This window comes from Eptesicus fuscus, chromosome 20, assembly GCF_027574615.1.
Source record: "Eptesicus fuscus isolate TK198812 chromosome 20, DD_ASM_mEF_20220401, whole genome shotgun sequence".
Lineage (NCBI taxonomy): Eukaryota > Metazoa > Chordata > Mammalia > Chiroptera > Vespertilionidae > Eptesicus > Eptesicus fuscus.
In genome coordinates, this window is record NC_072492.1 from 31704568 (window position 1) to 31726146 (window position 21579).

Consider the following 21579-nt stretch of genomic DNA (forward strand, 5'->3'; position numbering starts at 1 on the left):
TGGAGGCGAGGGGCGCCGGGACCAGGCCCCATCAGTCCTGCTTCCCGGCTCTGAGCTACAGGGAGGATCCCAGTCCAAGGCCCCGCTGGAATGAGACAGAGTGGATATTTCCTGCACATGAGTTGACATTAAATGGAATGACTGCTGGGGTGTCATTTTCCTGGCCAGGCCTGGGAATGGAGGTTTAGGAAATGTTGTGAGAGACCCTGTGGTTTGACGGAGGCTGCAACCTCTGCCATTCCGGCCTCGATTAGGGCAGGGCGACACGCGAGGAAGGCCACTTAGGGGAAACTCTCATTCTTCGTGTTCTTACGTTCTTTTCCTGTTTAAAAGATGCCTTTCTGCCCCTCCGAGAATTTCCTATTCCCTCGGTGACCTGCACTTGTATGTCTATGTGGGTGAAACTTTATAATGTGTCACCCCCTCATTCCCCTTGGCCTCAGGCTCTCAATCCAGGAAGGGAAATGAAACTGGAAGACTTGGAGGGTTACTGGAGATTGTGGAGTTGCTAGATTGCAGGAGAGAATGTTTAATTCATGTTTTCAGTGAACTTTTAAATCATGACAGTCGTTCCAGTAACTATTTAATAATATGTTCAAAGGGGTTCTATGTAATGGTTTATGCTCCTTTTCCAGAGAGGTTTCCAGTGGGTTCTGCAAGAATTGCTCTCTTGCAAAAGATGGACATATTTGATGAAAGTAGCCTGTGTGTTAATTGGTCATGGAAGGAGTTTAAAAATGGTGTCCTCCTGCCCCTCCCTGCTTGGAAGGAGTGCTAAAAGCAGATGTCTAGAGAAACCTACTGCTCCAGGGAGTGGTTAGAAAAAGATTTGAAAAGGAATGGTTATGGAGCTATACTAATTTCCTCAGTGAATGCAGGTTGATGGTTTTACCATGGGTTCTCTATTAATTTTAAAATAGTTCCTTTTTTTATGAGCTACTGTGAGCTCTTCAGAGAAAGGAGCTGTATAATGGCATTATTTGAATTTATTTGTAGCTTCTGATTCATGCTGTATTATTATGAAATTATTAATGATTCATATTTTTAGTTTAAGAACTAGTTCCTCTGTGTTTCGGAAAGCAATATTCGAAAATACTTAGTTAAATTTGGAGGTTGAAAAAAGGATTTTTTTTTTTTTGCGAGGTAGTCCTAGCTTAACTTTTACAGAGATTATATGAAGGGTTTGAGGGTTATTTGCTGTTAAATAAAATCAGAATAAGAGAAGAAGTGGCCCTCAGAAGAGAATTTCTGAGCCACATTATAACTCTGTGTTACTATTTGATACAGCACATTGTAACTTATAACATATGATATATTTACTTGAGGTTTATCTGTGTGTGACCATTCAAGTGAACTAAATTGGCTCCTCATGTTTTAGCCTTTATGGTCTCACAACCTACTTTTTTCTTTTTCAGTAGAAATGATGGAAGAATTGCATAGCCTGGACCCACGACGGCAGGAATTATTAGAGGCCAGGTTTACTGGAGTTGGTGTTAGTAAGGTGAGTAAAATGATGATAATGAACACTGTGCGTAGTCTAATTTAAACACATTCAAAACCCAGTTAAGGGCAATTTTGATGGACCATACTGTTATATTGTAGAGGAGAAGATTTGGCTCAGGGTCCAATGAACTTTTAAATCCTACCAGTCATTTCAGCCATTCAGCAGTGTATTTGAACATATTCTGTATGGGAATGTATGCTGGTTTTTTAACCCTACAACATGGGAGAGGTTTCTCATGGTCTTATCGCAAGGGTACTAACCGGATGTATATTCTGTGCCATATTTTTTCAAAACTCCTCAGTCACCCAGAAGAAAACTGTTAATTAAAAGGTAGAGGCATAGCTTCATTACACTGGACTTTTTGGATAGTTATATGGTATGGTAGAGTTTTGAAAAATCTGTCTCTGCTAAGTCTATCAGTTCTCCAAATCTGCAATTCAGCAGATTCCTCCTGTTTGCATCCCCAGGCTGATTTCTCTCTTCTATTTTCCTTCCTGTTCACTCTTTATTTTTAATCTGGGAGTATAAAATAAAATCAAGCCCCCATTAATGGGCAGGTGTTAAGTTAAACAATGTTATGGCTTTCTGTGCGACCTATGTACCTGCTCTTTCACCTCTCTGCTCTTATAGGATGGTTTTACTACAATATGTAAAATATATTTATGATGCGTTATTTAAAAGCTTCACCATTCCAAAATTATTGCATTACTTGGGCTTGGGACTTGTGAATTTTTGATCCTTGACTTCATGTGGTACATTTCTTTATGCGCTTTTCAATAAACCTTATTTCTCACTAGAGGCCCGATGCATGAAATTTGTGCGGGGTAGGGGGGAGGTCCCTCAGCCTGGCCTGCGCTCTCTCGCAATCCGGGACTCCTCTGGGGGTGTCTGACTGCCAGTTTAGGCCCGATTGGCAGTCGCACATCCCTCTTGCAATCTGGGACCCCTCGCTCCTAACCGCCCTCCTGCTTGCTCCTTACCCCTTGGCTCGGCCATCCTTAGTGCTGCCATGGAGGCGGGAGAGGCTCGCCATTGCGCTCCCCAGCGGTGAGCCTGGCTTCTGGCTGAGCGGCGCTCCAGCTGTGGGAGCACACTGACCACCTGGGGGCAGCTCTTCCGTCTAGCGTCTGCCCCCTGGTGGTCAGTGCGCGTCATAGCAGCCAGTTGTTCTGCTGTTCGGTCAATTTGCATATTAGGGTTTTATTATATAGGATAGGATGGTGACCTAGATATTCGTCTCATACTTTGGTTAATAGCTTCTTATAAATTTTTTTGTCACCCTGGCCCATGTGGCTCAGTTGGTTGGGCATTGCCCTGTGCACCTAAAGGTTGCTGGTTCAATTTCTATCAGGGCACGTGCGTGGGTTGGGAGCTTGATCCCCAATAGGGGGCCTGTAGGAGGCAGCCAATCGATGTTCCTCTCTCCCTCTCTCTTCCTTCCTCTCTCTCTAAAAATCAATATAAAAAAAGAAGTTGTCAAGGTTTAGTTGAAAAAAAACCTGCTGCTTTGATGGATCTCAGTTTTGGTGAGCTGGAATAGCTTGATAGCTTTTGTTCATTCAAAAGATATTTAGTGCCTATTGCATACTGGGCGTTGTACAGGTTGTTAGGGATGACACCTCAACACAGTGCCTCCAAGCCTCCATTGTGGAGAGAGATCATACTAGGATTAGAGATCTATTAGAGCTGTGACCTGGTGCTGTGGGAACACACATTTTGTAGTTCTTGGGTTTTGGTTTTTTTTGGCCACTTTAGTAACTGACTTTTGTGGCACTTTGTAGGCCTATACTCCTGACTGTTGATATACATTGAAGTTACATGTATAAATGTAAACACTCATCTAGGTGAAGTAGATTCAACTGGAAGGGGACACTACATTTAAGTATTACATTGATCTCTGATTCAGTTGATTATCTAATAAATGACCTTTGATGTGTCTTTTAACTGTGGAATTCAGTAGAAGGCTCATATCCAAATCTGTCTGTTCAAATGGTCACCTCCTGAGTAAAAGTAAGTCTCTATTCCAATTGTACGTAGTTTAAACTCATTGGGCTTTGTTGTTAGGACACTTTTCTTTCCTTCTGTTTTTTGGTTCACAATAGCTATATCCAAGAATCCTTTTGATGGGGTAAAGCATAAGTAGTGAGAATGAGTGACACCGAATTTTGCTACCCAAGGCCAGCTTAACATCATGTAATTAAGTTGTCAGAAAACTTAATCTGATGATATGTTTAATAGGAAGCTCTACCTTTAATATATAGAAAAAGAAGTTCATTTATATCCAAGTGTTTTTATGGTATTAATTGTATGCTATTTTTTAAAAATATATTTTATTGATTTTTTTACAGAGAGGAAGGGAGAGGGATAGTTAGAAACATCGATGAGAGAGAAACATCGATCAGCTGCCTCCTGCACACCCCCTACTGGGGATGTGCCTGCAACCAAGGTACATGCCCTTGACCGGAATCGAACCTGGGACCCTTCAGTCCGCAGGCCGATGCCCTAGCTACTGAGCCAAACCAGCTAGGGCAATTGTATGCTATTTTGATGTTGCCAGTTATGGTAGGCATATTGATTATATCAAATGTTATTCAAAGATTAGAAGTAGAGTGTTTTTCTCCCCATAGCAATGAAACTTAAAGAAAAAAAAAAAACCCAAGTAAATTGTTTTGTAGTTTGCAGAGTTGGGAAGAGGAAAAGAAAAATCTCCATTTTGTACAATTTCTTTTGCCTACAAGACATTGTAATCTCTCAGACCACTGATTTGAAATAGGAGTCGGGAAGAGGCCATGGTAGGGGAAAAGGTGCTTTTGGAAAAAACTCCTCCTCCTAGCTTTGAATTCCTCATTATGGGTCATGATTTTCCAGTAAGGATGTCACTGTGTTGATGACAGCTTTCAGTTTTGCAAAGATCAAGAGAGTTTTCAGCCCTTGTTCCAAATGGGAGAACACAGTGACTTTTCTGTGGTAGTGCCATCTAGTGGGACTGGTGCAGCCTCATGGGTTGTCTCGAGTTTCTCCTAACTATTCATAATATTTTCAGTACTTTTTGATGTCCATAGAAGGAAGAAATTCAGTGCCACTGTGGATTCTTCTCTATTCGACAGGAGTGTTTTAAGTGGCTGCAGTCTTTGAACTTCCTGGTTATTATAGATCTTATGTCATGTTGCTTCAAGTTTTTTACATCCACAAATTAGATAAATATCACAAAACCTATACTAAAATGAAATGGCCAAGCCACCACATTTATTACTTATATTTAAGTTGCTCTACTTATATTTAGGTTTTTTATTTGCAAATTTAAAACTTACTTGCATATTGCAGTATATACATCGTTTCTCTTTCTATTAGCATATGTAATTTATAATAACTGGTAAACCAAAAGCATTTGTTTTGCACTTTGTGATACACTATGTAGTTTTTGTTTAAGTGATTGGTATTTTCTATCATTAGGGAGTTTATAGTAAAGGAAAGTAGCTTAATGTACACCAAGAAGCTATAGCAGACTTTCCTCCTCTAGTCTAGCTGCCACTTTGTAGGAGGACCTGTACCCATCCAGTTGACATTTTTGAGGTGATAAGGTGAAATTCGGTTATGAACCTACTTTTTTATTTCTTGTTGACCTGGAATACGTCTTTTTAAGGATCTCTTCTTTTAAACACTGGATAATCCACTTTCAGTAATGTGAAACTGACTATACCCTGTATTCATATGTTTTCAGTGAGGACCATTGCAATACTCCCTTTTAACAATTTAAGTACAGATGGTCTCTGATTCTGGAGACTGTAAAGTAGGTAGAATTTTACCTTGCATGCGCTGTTATCTATACCTAGTTGAATTTTAATGCTAGCATAGTAGCAAATACTTACATAGTACTTATTATGTGCCAGCTACTGTTCCATGTACAATAAAAGTAATAAGAAGTGAATTTAGATCTTTGTAACAGTCAGTAAACCTTCATTCTCTTTTTATGGGACATATGATATCCACTGCATTGTTCGCACAAGTTGAATCATAGACTTATCAAGGATCATTTTATGACAACTTGCACTTGTATTATAATTATATAATTTAATACAAAATTATGTAAATGGATGAGATATGATTATAAAATGAAAAATTGTTGATTCTAAAATATTGTTAACTACCTTGGAAAGACTAAATATAAGGTGATATATATAAAAATGCATAATTTCTTTTTAATCTGGAAGAATTCTTCATTTAGATCCTTGGCAAGTATCTTTTAAAGAAATCGAAACTGGAAATTGTAGATGAGGCATTATGGGTGTGGTTTGTGTAAGATAGTGTAGAACTGCAGTCAGTGGGTCTACAACTCAGAAGGCTTACATCTAAAGACTGCCAACAATATACATTTATATGTATTAAGTTCAAAAAAATGTTTAAGATGTCTTTTTTTTTTAAGATTCTCCATTGTAACCTACTTTTTTGACCGATGTCATTGGTTTCAGTTGTATTGAATAAAAAGGTTTATGCAGTATGTGAATGGTATTGAAAAGAACAAAATAAGAAGCTATGAAATGTGGGACTTCATTTTGACACAATAAGAACTTTCAGTATATAGAGCCTAAAGCAAGGCCATAAACTTTTAAATAGTACCACATAGAAGATTTTGGGTATCTTCTTAAAGAAAATGATCTCTTTTCCTATCTTTTATAAATTTGTGAGTCTCATACGTGATTACTTTAAATGATCATATTTCTCACTTGACTTCTGAGAAGATGGTTAATTAACTGATAACCTTTCCTGTCATTTAATTGTATCAATTAGAAGGTGTTAGTTATGGATATCTAGTGTTATCTGTTTCATCAATGTCAATAATTAAAAAATATGTGTGTAGCCCTGGTGGTGTGGCTCAGTTGGTTGGAACGTCATTCCAAGCCCCGAAGGGACTTGGGTTTGTTCCCTATTCAAGGCACGTTTGGGAGGCAATTGATCGATGTTTTTCACATTGATGTTTCTCTGCTTTTCCTTCTCCCTTCCTCGCTCAAATTAATAAAAACGGGTGTTTTGCATTTAATACATAGTTAGACAATGCTCAATAAGCATAAATGCCGAAAAATATTTCTATTGGTGAGTTTTAGGAACTCTTGATAAAATTATTGTTTGCCTTTATGGTATCTTCTCCCTTTCATTTACTTAAGTATTTCTTTAATTCTCCCCTCATTTCACATATAGTCAAGTATCAACTCATATTTCTTCTTTCTATGAAATTTCTTAAGCATTTGTCAGCTCCCACTGCTATTGCATTAATCCAGATCTTCCTCATTCATGACTGGTCTCTGCTACCACATTTATCTTTCTGTAAACTGCCACTAGCTCTATTTCTAACAAAATATCAATATTACTAGAGGCCTGATGCGTGAAGATTCGTGCAAGAATGGGCCTTCCTTCCCCTGGCTGCCGGCATTACCTTCGCTCTGGCGGGAGCCGCCTTTCTGACTTTGCTCTGGCCCAGAGCCGCTTTTCCACCTTCCCATGCTTCCCAGAGGCCTGGAGCGGCTGGGGTGGTGCAGAACGCCTGCAAGCATCCCGCCCCGCCCCGCCCCCAGCCTCTCGGTGCCTGCATATGCAAATTAACCTGCCATCTTTGTTGGTTTAATTTGCATACTCCTGATTGGCTGGTGGGCATTGTGAAGGTACGGTCAATTTGCATCTTTCTCTTTTATTAGTGTAGATTGTTTTACTCCATGGCTTTAAAGGCATCCATTGCTTACTGGATAAAATTAAAACTCTATATCCTAACTTTTTGTTGTTGTTAATCTTCACCTGAGGATATTTTTCCATTGATTTTTAGAGAGAGTGGAAGGGAGGGGGAGAGGCAGAGAGAGAGAAACATCAATGTGAGAGACACATCCATTGGGTGCTTTCTGCACGTGCCCAGACCAAGGCATGTGTCCTTAACTGGAATCAAACCTGAGGCCCTTCAGTCCTTGGGCCGACACTCTATCCACTGAACCAAACTGGCTAGGGCCCTGATTTGTGTGTGTGTGTGTGTGTGTGTGTGTGTGTGTGTGTGTGTGTGTTCCAGCAAAATTTATTTACAAAAACAAATGGCAATTAGATTTGACTCACAAGCTGTATTTTGTTGACTCCTAATTTAAAGCAAACATACACAATGGTGAAATATTTAAAGATCCGTGATGCACCATAGGTCATTTATCATCACATTTATTCAACATTGTGTTGAAAGATCTAGTTAATGCCCTAAGACAAGAAAAAGAAAGAAAAGACATAAGGATTGGAAAGTAAGAAAAAAATGAGTATTCACAAATGTGAGTATAAACATAAATAATACAAAAAATCACAAACCAGTGGAATTATTGGTTCCCTAATAAGATCACCAGATATAAGATCAATAAGCAAAAATCAATTGTATTACTACATATGAGTAGCAAACAGGTAGAAAATAAAACCTTTAAAATGTTATTAATTGCCATAGCATTTTAACAGCATCTAATATATAAATCAGCAAAAGATAGGAAAGAACTCTACTAAAGACTACATAATATTATTGAAATAAATTAAATAAAAAATGGAGAAATACATCAAATTCATGATTTAGCAATCTCATTATTATAAAGTTGCCCATTCTCCCCCAAATTAATCTAATTTCAAAGCAGCAAAAATCAAAATCCCAGTAGGTCTATTATTTTTTTACCTTTTTATGGAATTTATTGGGGTGCTATTGTTTAATAAAATTATATAGAATTCAGGTATACAATTCTATAATACATCTATATGTTGTATTTTGTTCACCACCCCATTCCTGTCCTAAATTTTCAACTTTATGGTCACTTATCTACTCCCCTACTGCTGTGCTCTACTACCTCAAACCATGACTGATCTAATCTGTAACGTTATTGAACAGACTTATACTGTCTCTTCTTTTCCTTTTTTATTTGCCTGATGAACTTTTTTTAAATTTTATTTATTTTTTAAAATATATTTTATTGACTTTTTACAGAGAGGAAGGGAGAGAGATAGAGAGTTAGAAACATCGATGGGAGAGAAACATCGATCATCTGCCTCCTGCACACCCCCTACTGGGATTGTGCCTGCATCAAGGTACATGCCCTTGACCGGAATCGAACCTGGGACCATTCAGTCCGAAGGATGATGCTCTATCCACTGAGCCAAACCAGTTTCGGCTGCCTGATGAACTTTTAGTTTACTCCTCAAAGCATAATCCAGATTATCTCTTTTTTATAGCTTTTCAAGATATATCCACCAGTCTAGTTGGATTATCTTTTTAATACTTGATAACTTTTATTTTAAGACATTTTTTATTTCCCATTAGTCTCCTTGAGAACATGGATATCTTTATCTCTGATTATTCAAATGCTCAGCACATTGTATATGTTGAATAAACCTTTGTTGAATTGGAAAAGAGTATTGAGGGGGAAGATGCAAGTAGTGTTCATTCTCACTTATATGGGCGTTAGTGCCCCTGTGCATGGATTCGTGCACATTGAAAGGAAATTAATTAGAAGGTGGCCAGCGGGACGGGACTGTGGGCCAGACACACCCTGGAGCCAACCTCCCACGGTCCCTCCCTGGCTGGCCCCACCTGGGGCAGCACTGTGGCTTGAAGGGCATCTGTGGAGTGAGCGGGGTCTCTCCAGCAGGTGCGGTCCCTCAGCCTGGCCTGCAGGGATGGGGTGAAACTGGCTCTCCGACATCCCCTAAGGGGTCCGGGAGTACGAGAGGGCGGTTCTCAGGTGATGCACCCCAGAATCGGGCTCCCTCCTCTCTGGTTCCGGGGTGTGTCACCCGAGAACTGCTGCTGCCAAGTCACCGCAGCTTGGCAGCTCCTGCATTGAGTGTCTTCCCCCTGGTGGTCAGTGCATGTCATAGCTACCGGTCAGAGCGTCTTCCCCCTGGTGGTCATTGTGCATCATAGCTACCAGTCCGACGGTCGCCTAGCCATTTATATATCTAGATAGTTCACTCCAGCTTTTTGTTTTAGTCCACTCTCAAAACTGGTCTTTTAATTGGAATATTTAATTCATTTACATTTAATGCAATAACATATATTTAGGCTTAAATCTTCCTTTTTTTCTTTAAAAATCTTTCTTGTGCTTCTTTACCTTTTGAAGTGATTTTTAAAATTTATTCTCTACTATGAAAGATAAAGAAATAAGCATTCTCATACTTTTCCTTTTGGTCAGTTATAGTATTTATGTTTAGCATTCCATTTTCCCCTTTATATTTTGAAAGTTATGTACTCTTATCACAAAAATTATATGTATCCTTAATTTTATCAAAGATTAATGTTAATCAATACCTTGTCCTTTTTTTTTTTTTAATCCTTTGCCCTCCTTTTTGTCAATAAGGGTCTTGAAGATTTAACTTCATTATTCCTCTCCCAACTCACATGCTATTGTTCTATATTTAATTGTGTGTGTGCATACATTTTAATTAATAGACTTTATTTTTATTAAAAAAATTTAAAATTACTCCAGAGAGAGGAAGAAATTGGAGGGGGGGTGTTAGGCAGAGAGGGTAAGAGGAACATAAATACAAGAGAGAAGCATCAATCAGCTACCTCTCACACAGGCCTGGACAGTCTGGGTAATGAACCCTCAACCTGGGCATGTATCCTGACCGGGAATCAAACCAGTCACCTCCCGGTGCAGAGAATGACATTCAACCAACTCAGCCATGCTGACCAGGAAAATAGACTTTATTTTTTAGAGCAGATTTAGGTTTACAGAAAATTGAGCAGATAGTAGAGAGAATTTTCATATACTCCCTCCCCATCCTGCCAATTTCCCTATTATTTTTTTTTAAATATATTTTTATTGATTTTTTACAGAGAGGAAGAGAGAGGGATAGAGAGTTAGAAACATCGATGAGAGAGAAACACCGATCAGCTGCCTCCTGCACACCCCCTACTGGGGATGTGCCCGCAACCAAGGTACATGCCCTTGACCGGAATCGAACCCGGGACCCTTCAGTCCGCAGGCCGACGCTCTATCCACTGAGCCAAACCGGTTTTGGCCAATTTCCCTGTTATTAACATCTTGCATTAGTGTGGAGATTTGTTACAATTGATAACCAACACTGATATAATTATTAACTAAAGTCCCTACTTTAACATTAGGGTTTACTCTTTGTGTTGTGCAGTTCTGTGAGTTTTGATAAATGCAAAAAATGTCACGTATCCATTCCTTTTTTCATCTCTGACCTTCTATCTGGAATACTTTTTCTTTGTCTGAAATACATCCTCTGGAATTCCTTTATTGTGGGCTTGTCAGTGATTTTCTTCCTTTTGTTATCTGCTTTAAAATTTCTATTTTTGGCTTTATTGAATGGTATTTTGGCTAGGTTTAAAATTCTAAGTTGGCTATGTCTTTCAGCACATAGTTTGCTGTTGTCCATTGACTTCCATTATACCCTTTTTATTGTTTTTTATTTTATTTTTTTAATCCTCACCCAAGGATATATTTTTCCATAGATTTTTCTTTTAGAGCAAGTGGAAGGGAGAGAAGTAGGGAGAGGGGGAGGAGAGAGAGAGAAACATCAAGGTGAGAGAGACAAATCAATTGGTTGCCTCTGGCCCTGGGGCCAGGGATCAAACCTGTAACTGAGGTACGTGCCCTTGACTGGAAATCTAATAGGCAACCCTTCAGTCCACAGGCCAACGCTCTAACCACTGAGAAACCGGCCAGGGCCACCCTTTTTATTTTTAGTCTCATTGTCATTCTGTTTAAGCTAACCTATCTTTTCTCTGCCCATTTCCTAAATTTTTCTTTGTATTTGATTTTCTACACTATAATATGGAAGTGAACAATATATCCAGCTAGGTTAGAGTACTTTTTTTCCTTTGTTTTTAACCTGTGCTTTGTCAGTCAGTCTGTCTATCTATCTATCTATCTATCTATCTATCTATCTATCTATCTATCTATTTGGGGTGGGGGAGGCAAATAGGGGGATGAAGGGTGAGTCAACTCCAGAGACAGCCCCAAGGAACCTGAGGACTTGGCCCTTATGTGGGGGCAAATGATAGGAAGGGTGGGCTAGGTGAGGATGGTTCAGGACCACAAAGGCACAGTGAGATCTGAGGTGGGGTGGTAGACTGAGGGAGATAGGTGTCCCGAACATCTGATTGAGAGATCGGAACCAGCAGAAAGTTGATGCCTAACAGAAGGAGAAGGAGCAGAGAAAAACGGGGTGCAGAGCAGGCACCAAGGGGTCTGGAAAGGAGATGCATTCTTGTATGTTCCCGGACCAGGGATCAAACCCACAACCTTGGCGTATTGTGACGATGCTCTAACCCAGTGGTCGGCAAACAGCGGCTTGCGAGCCACATGCGGCTCTTTGGCCCCTTGAGTGTGGCTCTTCTACAAAATACCATGGCCTGGGCGAGTCTATTTTGAAGAAGTGGCGTTAGAAGAAGTTTAAGTTTAAAAAATTTGGCTCACAAAAGAAATTTCAATCATTGTACTGTTGATATTTGGCTCTGTTGACTAATGAGTTTGCTGACCACTGCTCTAACCAACTGAGCTATCTGGCCAGGACCTATAGATAACTTACTTTAACTAGTTAGCCAAAGTGTTCCTCATTTCTGAAATAGAAACTTAGAACAAAGTTCTTATGGGCTATTCTTAGGATTTTTTATAGTGATGTTTGCTATAATGGGATTCTGCTTTTACTAACAAACCATTGATTACAATGAATTCTTAAGATCTGCTCTGTTATTAATTTCAGATAATATTCAAATTATTTGAAAGTGGGCTATGATAAGTTAAATATGCATACCACTACAAAAATAACAGAACGAGGAGATAATAGCTAATAATTTCTTAGCAGAGATAAAATGGAATATTTAAAATATATTTATACCTCACTCTGAAAGAAGGAAGAGAAAGAGTAAAAGGAAACAAAAAAGATGTGACAGCCTGGCTGATGTGGCTCTGTGGTTGAGCATTGACCTATGAAACAGGAGGTCATGGTTCAATTCCTGGTTAGGGCACATGCCTGGGTTGCAGCTCGATCCCTGGTAGGGGACGTGCAGGAGTAAGCCTATTGATGATTATCTCTCATCATTGATGTTTCTATCTCTCCCTTTCCCTCTTTGAAATCAATAAAAAAAAGAAAGAAAAGATGTGACAAATAGGAAAATAATTAGCAATATGGTAGATTTAAACCCAAATCTATATATACAAAAGGCTAAGTGTCCATCTGACCGGTAGCCTTGATGTTCACTGACCACCAGGGACAGACGCTCAATGCAGGAACTGCCATGACGCGCACTGGCCATTTAAAAATAAACAGCACCACGGACCAGTAGTCAATGGTGAAAGATTGAATGCTTTCAACCAGAACAAGTCAAGGATATTCATCCTCACAACTTCTATTCAACATGTTCTAAAAGCCATGCCCAGCCCTGCTGTCGTGGCTCAGAGGTTGAGCGTTAACCTATGAACCAGGAGGTCATGGTTCAATTCCCAGTCAGGGCACATGCCCGGGTGTGGGCTCCATCCCCAGTGTAGGGCGTGCAGGAGGCAGCTGATCAATGATTCTCTCTCATCATTGATGTTTCTATCTCCCCCTCTCCCATCTTCTCTGAAATCAGTGTGTGTGGGTGAGTGTGTGTGTGTGTGTGTGTGTGTGTGTGTGTGTGTGTGTATGTGTATATATGCATGCCATGGCCAGTGCATTAGGACAGGTAAAAGGAATAAGCTTAAGGATTGGAAAGAAAAAGTAAAATTATGGTTTTTATTTTTTTTACTTATATGTCTTATAGATGACATGATTGTGCATGTAGAAAGTTCAAAGTAAACTATAAAAAAAGCTACTAGGGTCTAAGTTTAGTTTTAGGGTACAAAATTAGTTTTTGAAAATCAGTTGTGCCCTAACCGGTTTGGCTCAGTGGATAGAGCATCGGCCTGCAGACTGAAAGGTGCCAGGTTCGATTCTGGTCAAGGGCATGTACCTGGTTTGCAGGCACATTCCCATTAGGAGGTGTGCAGGAGGCAGCTGAATTGATGTTTCTAGCTCTCTATCCCTCTCCCTTCCTCTCTGTAAAAAATCAATAAAATATATTTTTAAAAAAGAAAGAAAAACAATTGTATTTCTGTACACTAGCAATTACAGTTGGCAATTGACCTTTTAAAAGCAATACCAGCCCTAGCTGGTTTTGCTCAGTGGATAGCACGTCGGGACTGAAGGGTCCCGGGTTTGATTCCAGTCAAGGGCATGTACCTTGGTTGCAGGCTCAATCCCCAGCCTGGTCAGGGTGTGTGCAGGAGGCAATCAATTGGTGTTTTTCTGTGTCTCCCCCGTCTCTTCCACTCTCTCTGAATGAATGAATGAATGAATGAATGAATGAATGAATAAATAAATAAATAATAAAGCAATACCATTTATAATAGCACCAAATTCCCAAGAAAAGAAGAGAATATTCTTATAGTTTTTTTTGTAATAGAAGTCACCTTGTATTTCCATTTTGTGGATGAGGACATTGAAGTACAAAGGATTAAAGAACATTTATTTATTTGTTAGCACACCTTTATTAAAAACACCTAAGTTAGTGTGTAGAATGTAGCGTCACTGATTATATAAACTTAAAATTACTACCTTAAATTCTAGCCCTTCAGGGGGCATAAAGGGCATTAGTGAAGTCTTCCTGGTTGTTTATAGATTAGTAAACTGAGGCTTAGAGAGAGCAGTTGACTTGCTATAGGTTGTGCCACAGTCAGTAAGTGACAGAAGTGGGATTTAGACTCCTAGCTCTTATCATTACACCAATATATTGGGCTCTGCATGCTGTTTCCTGTAGGTGGCAGTGGGTTTATTTCTCAAAGATTGATTAATGATTCCTTCAAAACTGTAAAAGCCAGGAACTAAATTTATTGTCCTCAAACTTTCTTCAGGGTTATGTACTTTTTGGATATTTTAAATCTGGATTATGTCAATCTTTATATTTTTGTTCTTATTCTTACAACCATTTCTTCTGTGTTTTCTTTACTATGAATGTGCCCTAGGATATGTACAGGGCATATCTTTTCCATCTATAAATATTGAGTTTTTAATCTATAAAAGGATAGTTTTTTAGCATAAGGAGAGAAGTTAAAGGCTAAATTGTAAGCTTCATAGTGAAACATTTAGTAGTTCATCCAAATGATTGTTGCTTCTATGTATATCGAAGTCATACTTCTTTCCCTTAAAATTAGTTTGTTTAATGATTACTTTTCAGTTATATAAGGAATGCATGCATACTTCTATAATACTGATAACTGTAATAGCTCTTAGAAATTTGATATGTATCTATCTAGAGTTTTTAAAGTTTTTTTCATTGATGAAAGAGAGAGAGAGAGAGAGAGAGAGAGAGAGACAGAGAGACAGAGACAGAGACATCAATTTGTTGTTCCACTTATTTATGCATTGGTTGATTCTTGTAAGTGCCCAGACTGGGAATCAAACCCCCAATCTTAGACTGACAGTCTAACCAACTGAGCTACCCAGCCAGGGCTAGATTTTTTAAATACTGTACTTACTGAATTTCATACATAGTTTTCCATTAGAAAACATAGAGTACTGAATTTTGCGTGTGATTTTTACAAACTACAAAAATTGAATTATATTATTATTGTTCTGCAACTTGTTTATTTTTCATTCAGCAGATGGTTTTGAGATCTGCCATATAGATGTTGTTATATGTAGACCTAGTTTGGATCACTGGTCTATAAACAATCATCCTGTAAATACATTTGTAGAACAGTGTTTTGTCACTCATTTTAAGAAATATTAAATTAGACAAAGGATTTGAAAATTATGGGGAGAAACCAATAACCTAAATCCTTTCCATCGATGGCCCCAGAATTGTGTGATGTTCTGTATTCACCACGATAGTGGTACAGTCCCATGGTTGTAAGTACTTCCTGTGTTTATCAAAATTGTACTGGAGCCCCAGCCTGTGTGGCTCAGTTGGTTGGGCATTGTCCCATGCACTGGAAGGTTGCTGGTTCCATTCCCCGTGTCTGGGTTTTGGGTTTGATCCCCAGTAGGGGTGTGCAGGAGGCAGTCAGTGTTTAACTCTCTCACATCAATGTTTCTCTCTCCCTGTCCCTTCTTCTCTCTCTAAAAACCAATAAAGAAAATCTTTTTTAAAATGTTGTGCTGGGGCCCTACCCGGTTTGGCACAGCAGATAGAGCGTCGGACTGCAGACCGAAGGGTCCCGGGTTCAATTCTGGTCAAGGGCACGTACGCACCTCGGTTGGGGTTCGATTCCCGTCAAGGGCATGTACCTTGATTGCAGGTTCCTCCCTGGCTGGGCCCTGGTCGGGGCACATGTGGGAGGCAACCAATCGATGTTCTCTCTCACACTGATGTTTCTCTCTCCCTCTCTTTCACTCTCCCTAAAAATCAGTGGAAGAGTATCTGGTGAGGATTAACAAAATAAAAAAAAATAAAAATAAAAAAAAGTGCTGGGTCTTTTGTTTAACAGCTTTATTGAGATGTAATTCACACACCATATAGTTCACTTAAAGTGTAAAATTCAGTGGTTTAGTATATATACTGAATTGCACAACCATTACAATAAATTTTAAAACATTTTCATCACATATCACATCAAGAAGAAATCCTTATCACATAGATGTCACCCTCAAAACTCCCATCTCTCTCAGCTCTAGGCAACCACTACATAATCTACTTTTTGTCTATAGATTTGCCTGTTCTGAACATTTCATATAAATGAAATCATATAATACGCAGTTCTTTGTGACTAGCTTCTTTCACTTAGCATTATGTTTTCAAGGTTTGTTCATGTTATAGCATGTGTCTGAACTTCATTTCTTTTCATTGGCAAATAATATTTTATTGTATTGATATTTTGTTTATCTAGTTTTCAGTTGGTGAACATTTGGGTTGTTTCCCTTTTTTTTGGCTATTATAAATAATGGTGCTGTGGACATTCATGTACATGTCTTTGTGTGCACATACGCTTGTGTGTGTGTGTTGTTTTTTTTCTTGGATATATTTGAGGAGTGGAATTGCTGCATCTTAGTTAAGAGATATTCTATTAGCCCCTTGGAGTGGCTCAGTTGGTTCAGTGTCATCCTGTGCACTGAAGGCTTACCAGTTCAATTCCTGGTCAGGGCACATACCTGGGTTGCAGGTTCAATCCTTGGTTGGGGCAAGCTGATCGATGTGTCTCTCTCTGTCCCTTCATCTGAGGATTAAAAAAAAAGAAAAAAAGCCCTAGCCAGTTTGGCTCAGTGTATGGAGCATCAGCCCTTGGACTGAAGGATCCGGCATTGTAGTCTGGTCAAGGGCATGTACCTCAGTTGCAGGCTTGATCCCCAGCCCTGGTTGGGGCATGTGCAGGAGGCATCCAATCCATGTGCCTCTCACATCGATGTTTCTCTCTCTCTCTCTCTTCCCCCCCAAAAAAAAAATCAATGAAAAAATAACCTTGGGTGAGGATTAACGCCCCCCCCCCCCAAAAAAAAGATACATCTAGTAAAGCCTGGACCTAATATAAAATTAAGGACCTGTATATGTACATTCTAAGGTATTAGTGTAACCACTTGAAGAACTGTCAAGAGTGTTTTCCAAAGCGGCTGCTCCATTTTTACATCTCCACCAGCAGTACATGAGGGTTAAACTGCTTGTCCTTGCCAACATGTCTTTTTTATTATATGTACCAGATATTGAGTGAATTACATAGTCTTCCATAGGCAGGTTTCCAGGAGAAAAAGACAGGTAAAGGATTTCTTGTTCTAATTGTTGGGCTTGCTTGTTGTTTGGAAATGGATGTTATTAAATCATATGATTAAGATTTGGCATGATTAAAATATTACTAAAAACATTAATATTAGTTAAGCATATTCTTGAGAGTATAGTCTTCTGGAATTAGTGTCAATTCAGAACCAGTATCTAGTAATCCTTGAAAAGTCTTTATTTTATTTTCCCCAATGCACAGTCACCTTGGTAAAAAGTCATTGTCCTTTTGAAGGAAGGCTGGGAGAAAGACTAACTATAAATTTTTGGCAATGTAGTGGGATCTTTCCTCAATGAGACCAGTCATTCAAAGGGTTCTGGGTCTGTCAACTTACTCAGATATTAGGATTGATTAAGGGGCCCCAACTCTTTCTTTTTAAGGATGCAAATTAGACTTTAGTTCACTTGACCTAGAACTATGTACAGATCAAGTAAGAATTGAGTAGATAGTCCATCTATTTCACTGCTGGGAACACTATGATCAACTAGACAGTGTGGTATGTGTCTGGGAGTCAGACTGTTCTAATTGCTGATTTGACTCTACTATAGTGTGAAAAGTGATGCTACTAATAACTAAAAAAGTTTATTGAGACCCTTAGTTTTAGTTTTCCATTAGGTTTAGACCTTAATGGAGTATCTTTACTACCTCAGGTAGTTTGACTCTTGTCAGCTTTGCTCCTTTATACTTAATCAAATTCAACTTTTGTCCACTGTTCTCAATCCCTTTTAAGATGCCTATTTCGTCCAAAGAGGAAATGAAGACTTTAGAAACTCAATAAATGTTGACATTTAAACTTTTATAGGAGTGAAAGATTAACCTTTGGCCCCTACTTCTATAAGTTTTTCTTAATTTATATGAGTTTCATTCTTGTGCTAAAGGCTGGTTGTCAACATTTGTATCTTAACCTCAGTTTTCATGGGTTTATAAATTATCCACAACATTTTCTTTAGACTTGTAACTGAAATATTTGTTTAAGCCCTTCAAAAGTGCATTTTGGGTATATTAAAAGCACGTTTTACGAAACCATACTTTTTTTAAAACAAGAAACTTGACTGTTGTCTATTTTTTATTTTTGTTATTATTACTAGGGGCCCAGTGCACGAATTCGTGCAACTTGAAAGGAACTGTGTGCCAGCGAGGCTGCGGTGGGCACAGGGGCGGGACTCGCCCATCCTCCTCGGCCTCCCCCCTCCCTGTCCCCTCTCTGCTGGCAGCCCCGCTCCCTCCACTGCTGCTGCTCTCACGTATTGATGGAGGCTGCTGCCCTGATCACCCCTCAGGAGCAGCGGGAGATGGAGAAGCCCTGAGGGGCGATTGGGGCTGGCACTGGCCGCAGGTTCAAGCGCCGGGTGGGACCACGGTGTGCAGGAGCAAAGAATTTTCAGTAGCCACCAGAGGCTTGCCCCGATGACAGTGACCGGCGCCCTGCCTTAGTCTGGCGCCTCCGCTCACCTGCTCCACCATCCCGCTGTGGCCAACACCCATCATGTTCTACACTCTGCCGCCTGCTGCCTATACCCGCCATGTTCCGCGCACGCCCCCTGGTGGTCAGCACACGTCATAGCGACCGGTTGTTTGGTTGTTCTGCCATTCAGTCTATTTGTATATTAGGGTTCTATATATATAGGTTATTTTAATTTTTGATTTCAGAGCAGAAGGGCGAGAGATAGAAACATCAGTGATGAGAGAGAATCATTGACTGGCTGCCTCCTGCACACACCCTACTAGGGATTGAGCCTGCAACCCAGGCATGTTCCCTTGACTAGAATCGAACCTGGGACCCTTCAGTCCGCAGACCGATGATCTATCCACTGAGGCAAACCAGCTAGGGCTGTTCTCTATTTTTTAAATGGTCCACTTGGTTTTTTACTTTAAAAAGTCGTTAATAGCCTCGCCAGCGTGGCTCAGTGGTTGAGAGTCAACCTAACCCTAATCCTAACCCTAACTCTCCCCACCAGATATATGGGTCATATTTTCTTGTTTCTTTGCATGTCTCATCATTTGTTTGTTGGAAACTGGTCATTTTAAATGATACATTGCAGCAACTCTGGGTACTGATTTCTCATCCCATCCCTTGGGGCTTGTTATTGTTATTTGCTTGTTTATTTGTTTAGTGACTTGCTGGATTATTTTAGTGAAGTCTGTTGTACCACCCCATCTCCCTAGTGATACGCCTCTGGTGGTGTTCCTCAGGGAGGTACAGCTTTAGTTATGCCTTTAGTCACCCTGCGATGACTGTTACTGGTAGGGCTCTCCTTCCTTGACCAACCCAGCTGTTAAATTCCACTAATTGCCCATATTACGCTGTTATTTTCAACAGTGCCCTGAGGCATACATTCCTTTACAGACTAATCCAATCAAACTGGGATCCATGAAGGAAGGGAGAGTTGTTGAGGTCAATGTTTGCTATGTGTTCTGTCCCCCAGAGAACTCCTTCCAGAAGTCTTATTCCCTGGTTCTCTCCTGCAAACTATCTGGCCTATAGTTTCCTTTTAGGCTGTATCTTGTAAAACCTCGATATAATGGACTAATTTGATATAATGGACTAATTCAGGTGAGGGGGGTGTCCATTAAAGCTGAAAGTCTGTTATATAATAGGATCCCCACAGTAGGTTTTCTGAATGTGTATGTTAAAAAATTGACAAATTAATTTACCTGTTTTTACTTATGTAGATACATTTGTGTAGTTAAAATTAAGTATGTATGAAAAGTTTAAATTCACAGAAAAGTTTTCTATATGTGTAAGAGTAATTTTATTTATTTTTAAAATATATTTTTATTAATTTCAAAGAGGAAGGGAGAGGGAGAGAGAGAGAGAGACACGTCAGTGATGAAAGAGAATCATTGATCGGTTGCCTCCTGCACGCCCCACAATGGGGATCAAGCTGGAAACCCGGCATGTGCCCTGACTGGGAATCAAACCGTGACCTCCTGGTTCATAGGTTGACACTCAACCACTGAGCCACACTGACAGTAATTTTAAATTTATACTGAATGGGTTTAGTAAATGTGAGCATTCACTAGTCACTGAAAATAAACAAATGCACATGGCTGGGGCATGGCTTAGTGCATGGGGAAACATTTGCCAGCATGTGTTAAAATTGCAGCAGAAAGTCATGCCATGCTACAACAGAAGCATGCAGTGCAGTGTGATCACGTGCTAATTGTTCGCTGAATGAGAACAAGTGGTGACTCTTGGATTTAAATATCTATCTATCTATCTACCTATCTATCTATCTATATCTATATATAAAAGGCTAATATGTTAAGTGTCTGTCCTGGTAATGATGTCACGTAGCAACACCTGGCTTCCTCTCCCTAGCAACGACTAGCCTCCTTGCAGTTTCTTCAGCCCAGAAACACGAGTTGCTTCATAGCCAGGTGGAAACATTTCACACTTGAACCTAATGTCTGTGAAGCGTTTTCCCATGCATCATCTCATTTGATCCTCACAGAAGTCCTGGAGTAGGTAGATAGGAGACTCTGTGGAATCCTATTTTCTTGTCATTAGCTGGAAAATGGAGATTTAGAAAGTTTAGAAACTTGACCCAATTGAAAAGAAGTAAGAAATGGTGGACCTTGAAAATGACTTCAGGTATTCTCACTGCGCAGAATATAGTCAAATACTGCTGCAGTTATTTTACCCTTTGTTCTGCCTGTGTGATCTACAATAATAATCTGCTTCATGTTGATATACTGCTGTGTTGCTGACAATTACCTGAAAGAGAAGTTGGGGTGCTTCACTGGGCTGGAAAAAGTTTAGCTACATCGAAAGCAGGTCTAATTAAGCAAGTTTATTCTATATATATAAAAGGCTAAGTTGACTCGCGCATGCATGATACATATAAAGTTCTCGCTGGTGCCAGTCCGCACACGTGTGTTTCGATCTGTCATTGTTGATTGTGAATTTGGTTGACACTTTATAGAGAAGGCGAATAGCGATATTAAAATATTTCTTCTAATTAATTTCAATGTGCACAAATTCGTGCACTGGACCACTAGTGTAGACTATAATTGTAGATATGTAATATTTATGTTGGCAAAATTACTAGTTTTTTCCCAACATATGGCCAGTTTGCTAAAATTTGTTAAAAATGTCAGTAAATTAATAACAAAAAAATACCCTGTTAATTCAATTATAAGTAAATCTTGGTCAAAAGCATTTGGAAATTAACAGGGTGGTCATTTTCACATATTACATACGAACTGTAAATTTTGTCCATTAAATCTGAAGTCTGTTTAATCAAGGTCCACAAAATCGAGGATTTACTGTAATCTCCTTTCATTTGCTTTTTACTACCACTGCTGTTCTTGTCCACACTC

At 39.5% G+C, this 21579-nt stretch overlaps 1 protein-coding gene across 1 annotated transcript in view; it reads left to right on the top strand.

Annotated features, from left to right (window-relative positions):
• The window catches only part of TLK2 (tousled like kinase 2), an 81649-nt gene that overhangs the window by 799 nt on the left and 59271 nt on the right, over nt 1-21579 (top strand). Inside the window, exon 2 of the mRNA XM_008149451.3 lies at nt 1416-1501. Within this exon, the coding sequence (XP_008147673.1) occupies nt 1421-1501 (81 nt within the window). The 5' untranslated portion in view covers nt 1416-1420. The remainder of the gene's footprint in view (nt 1-1415; nt 1502-21579) is intronic.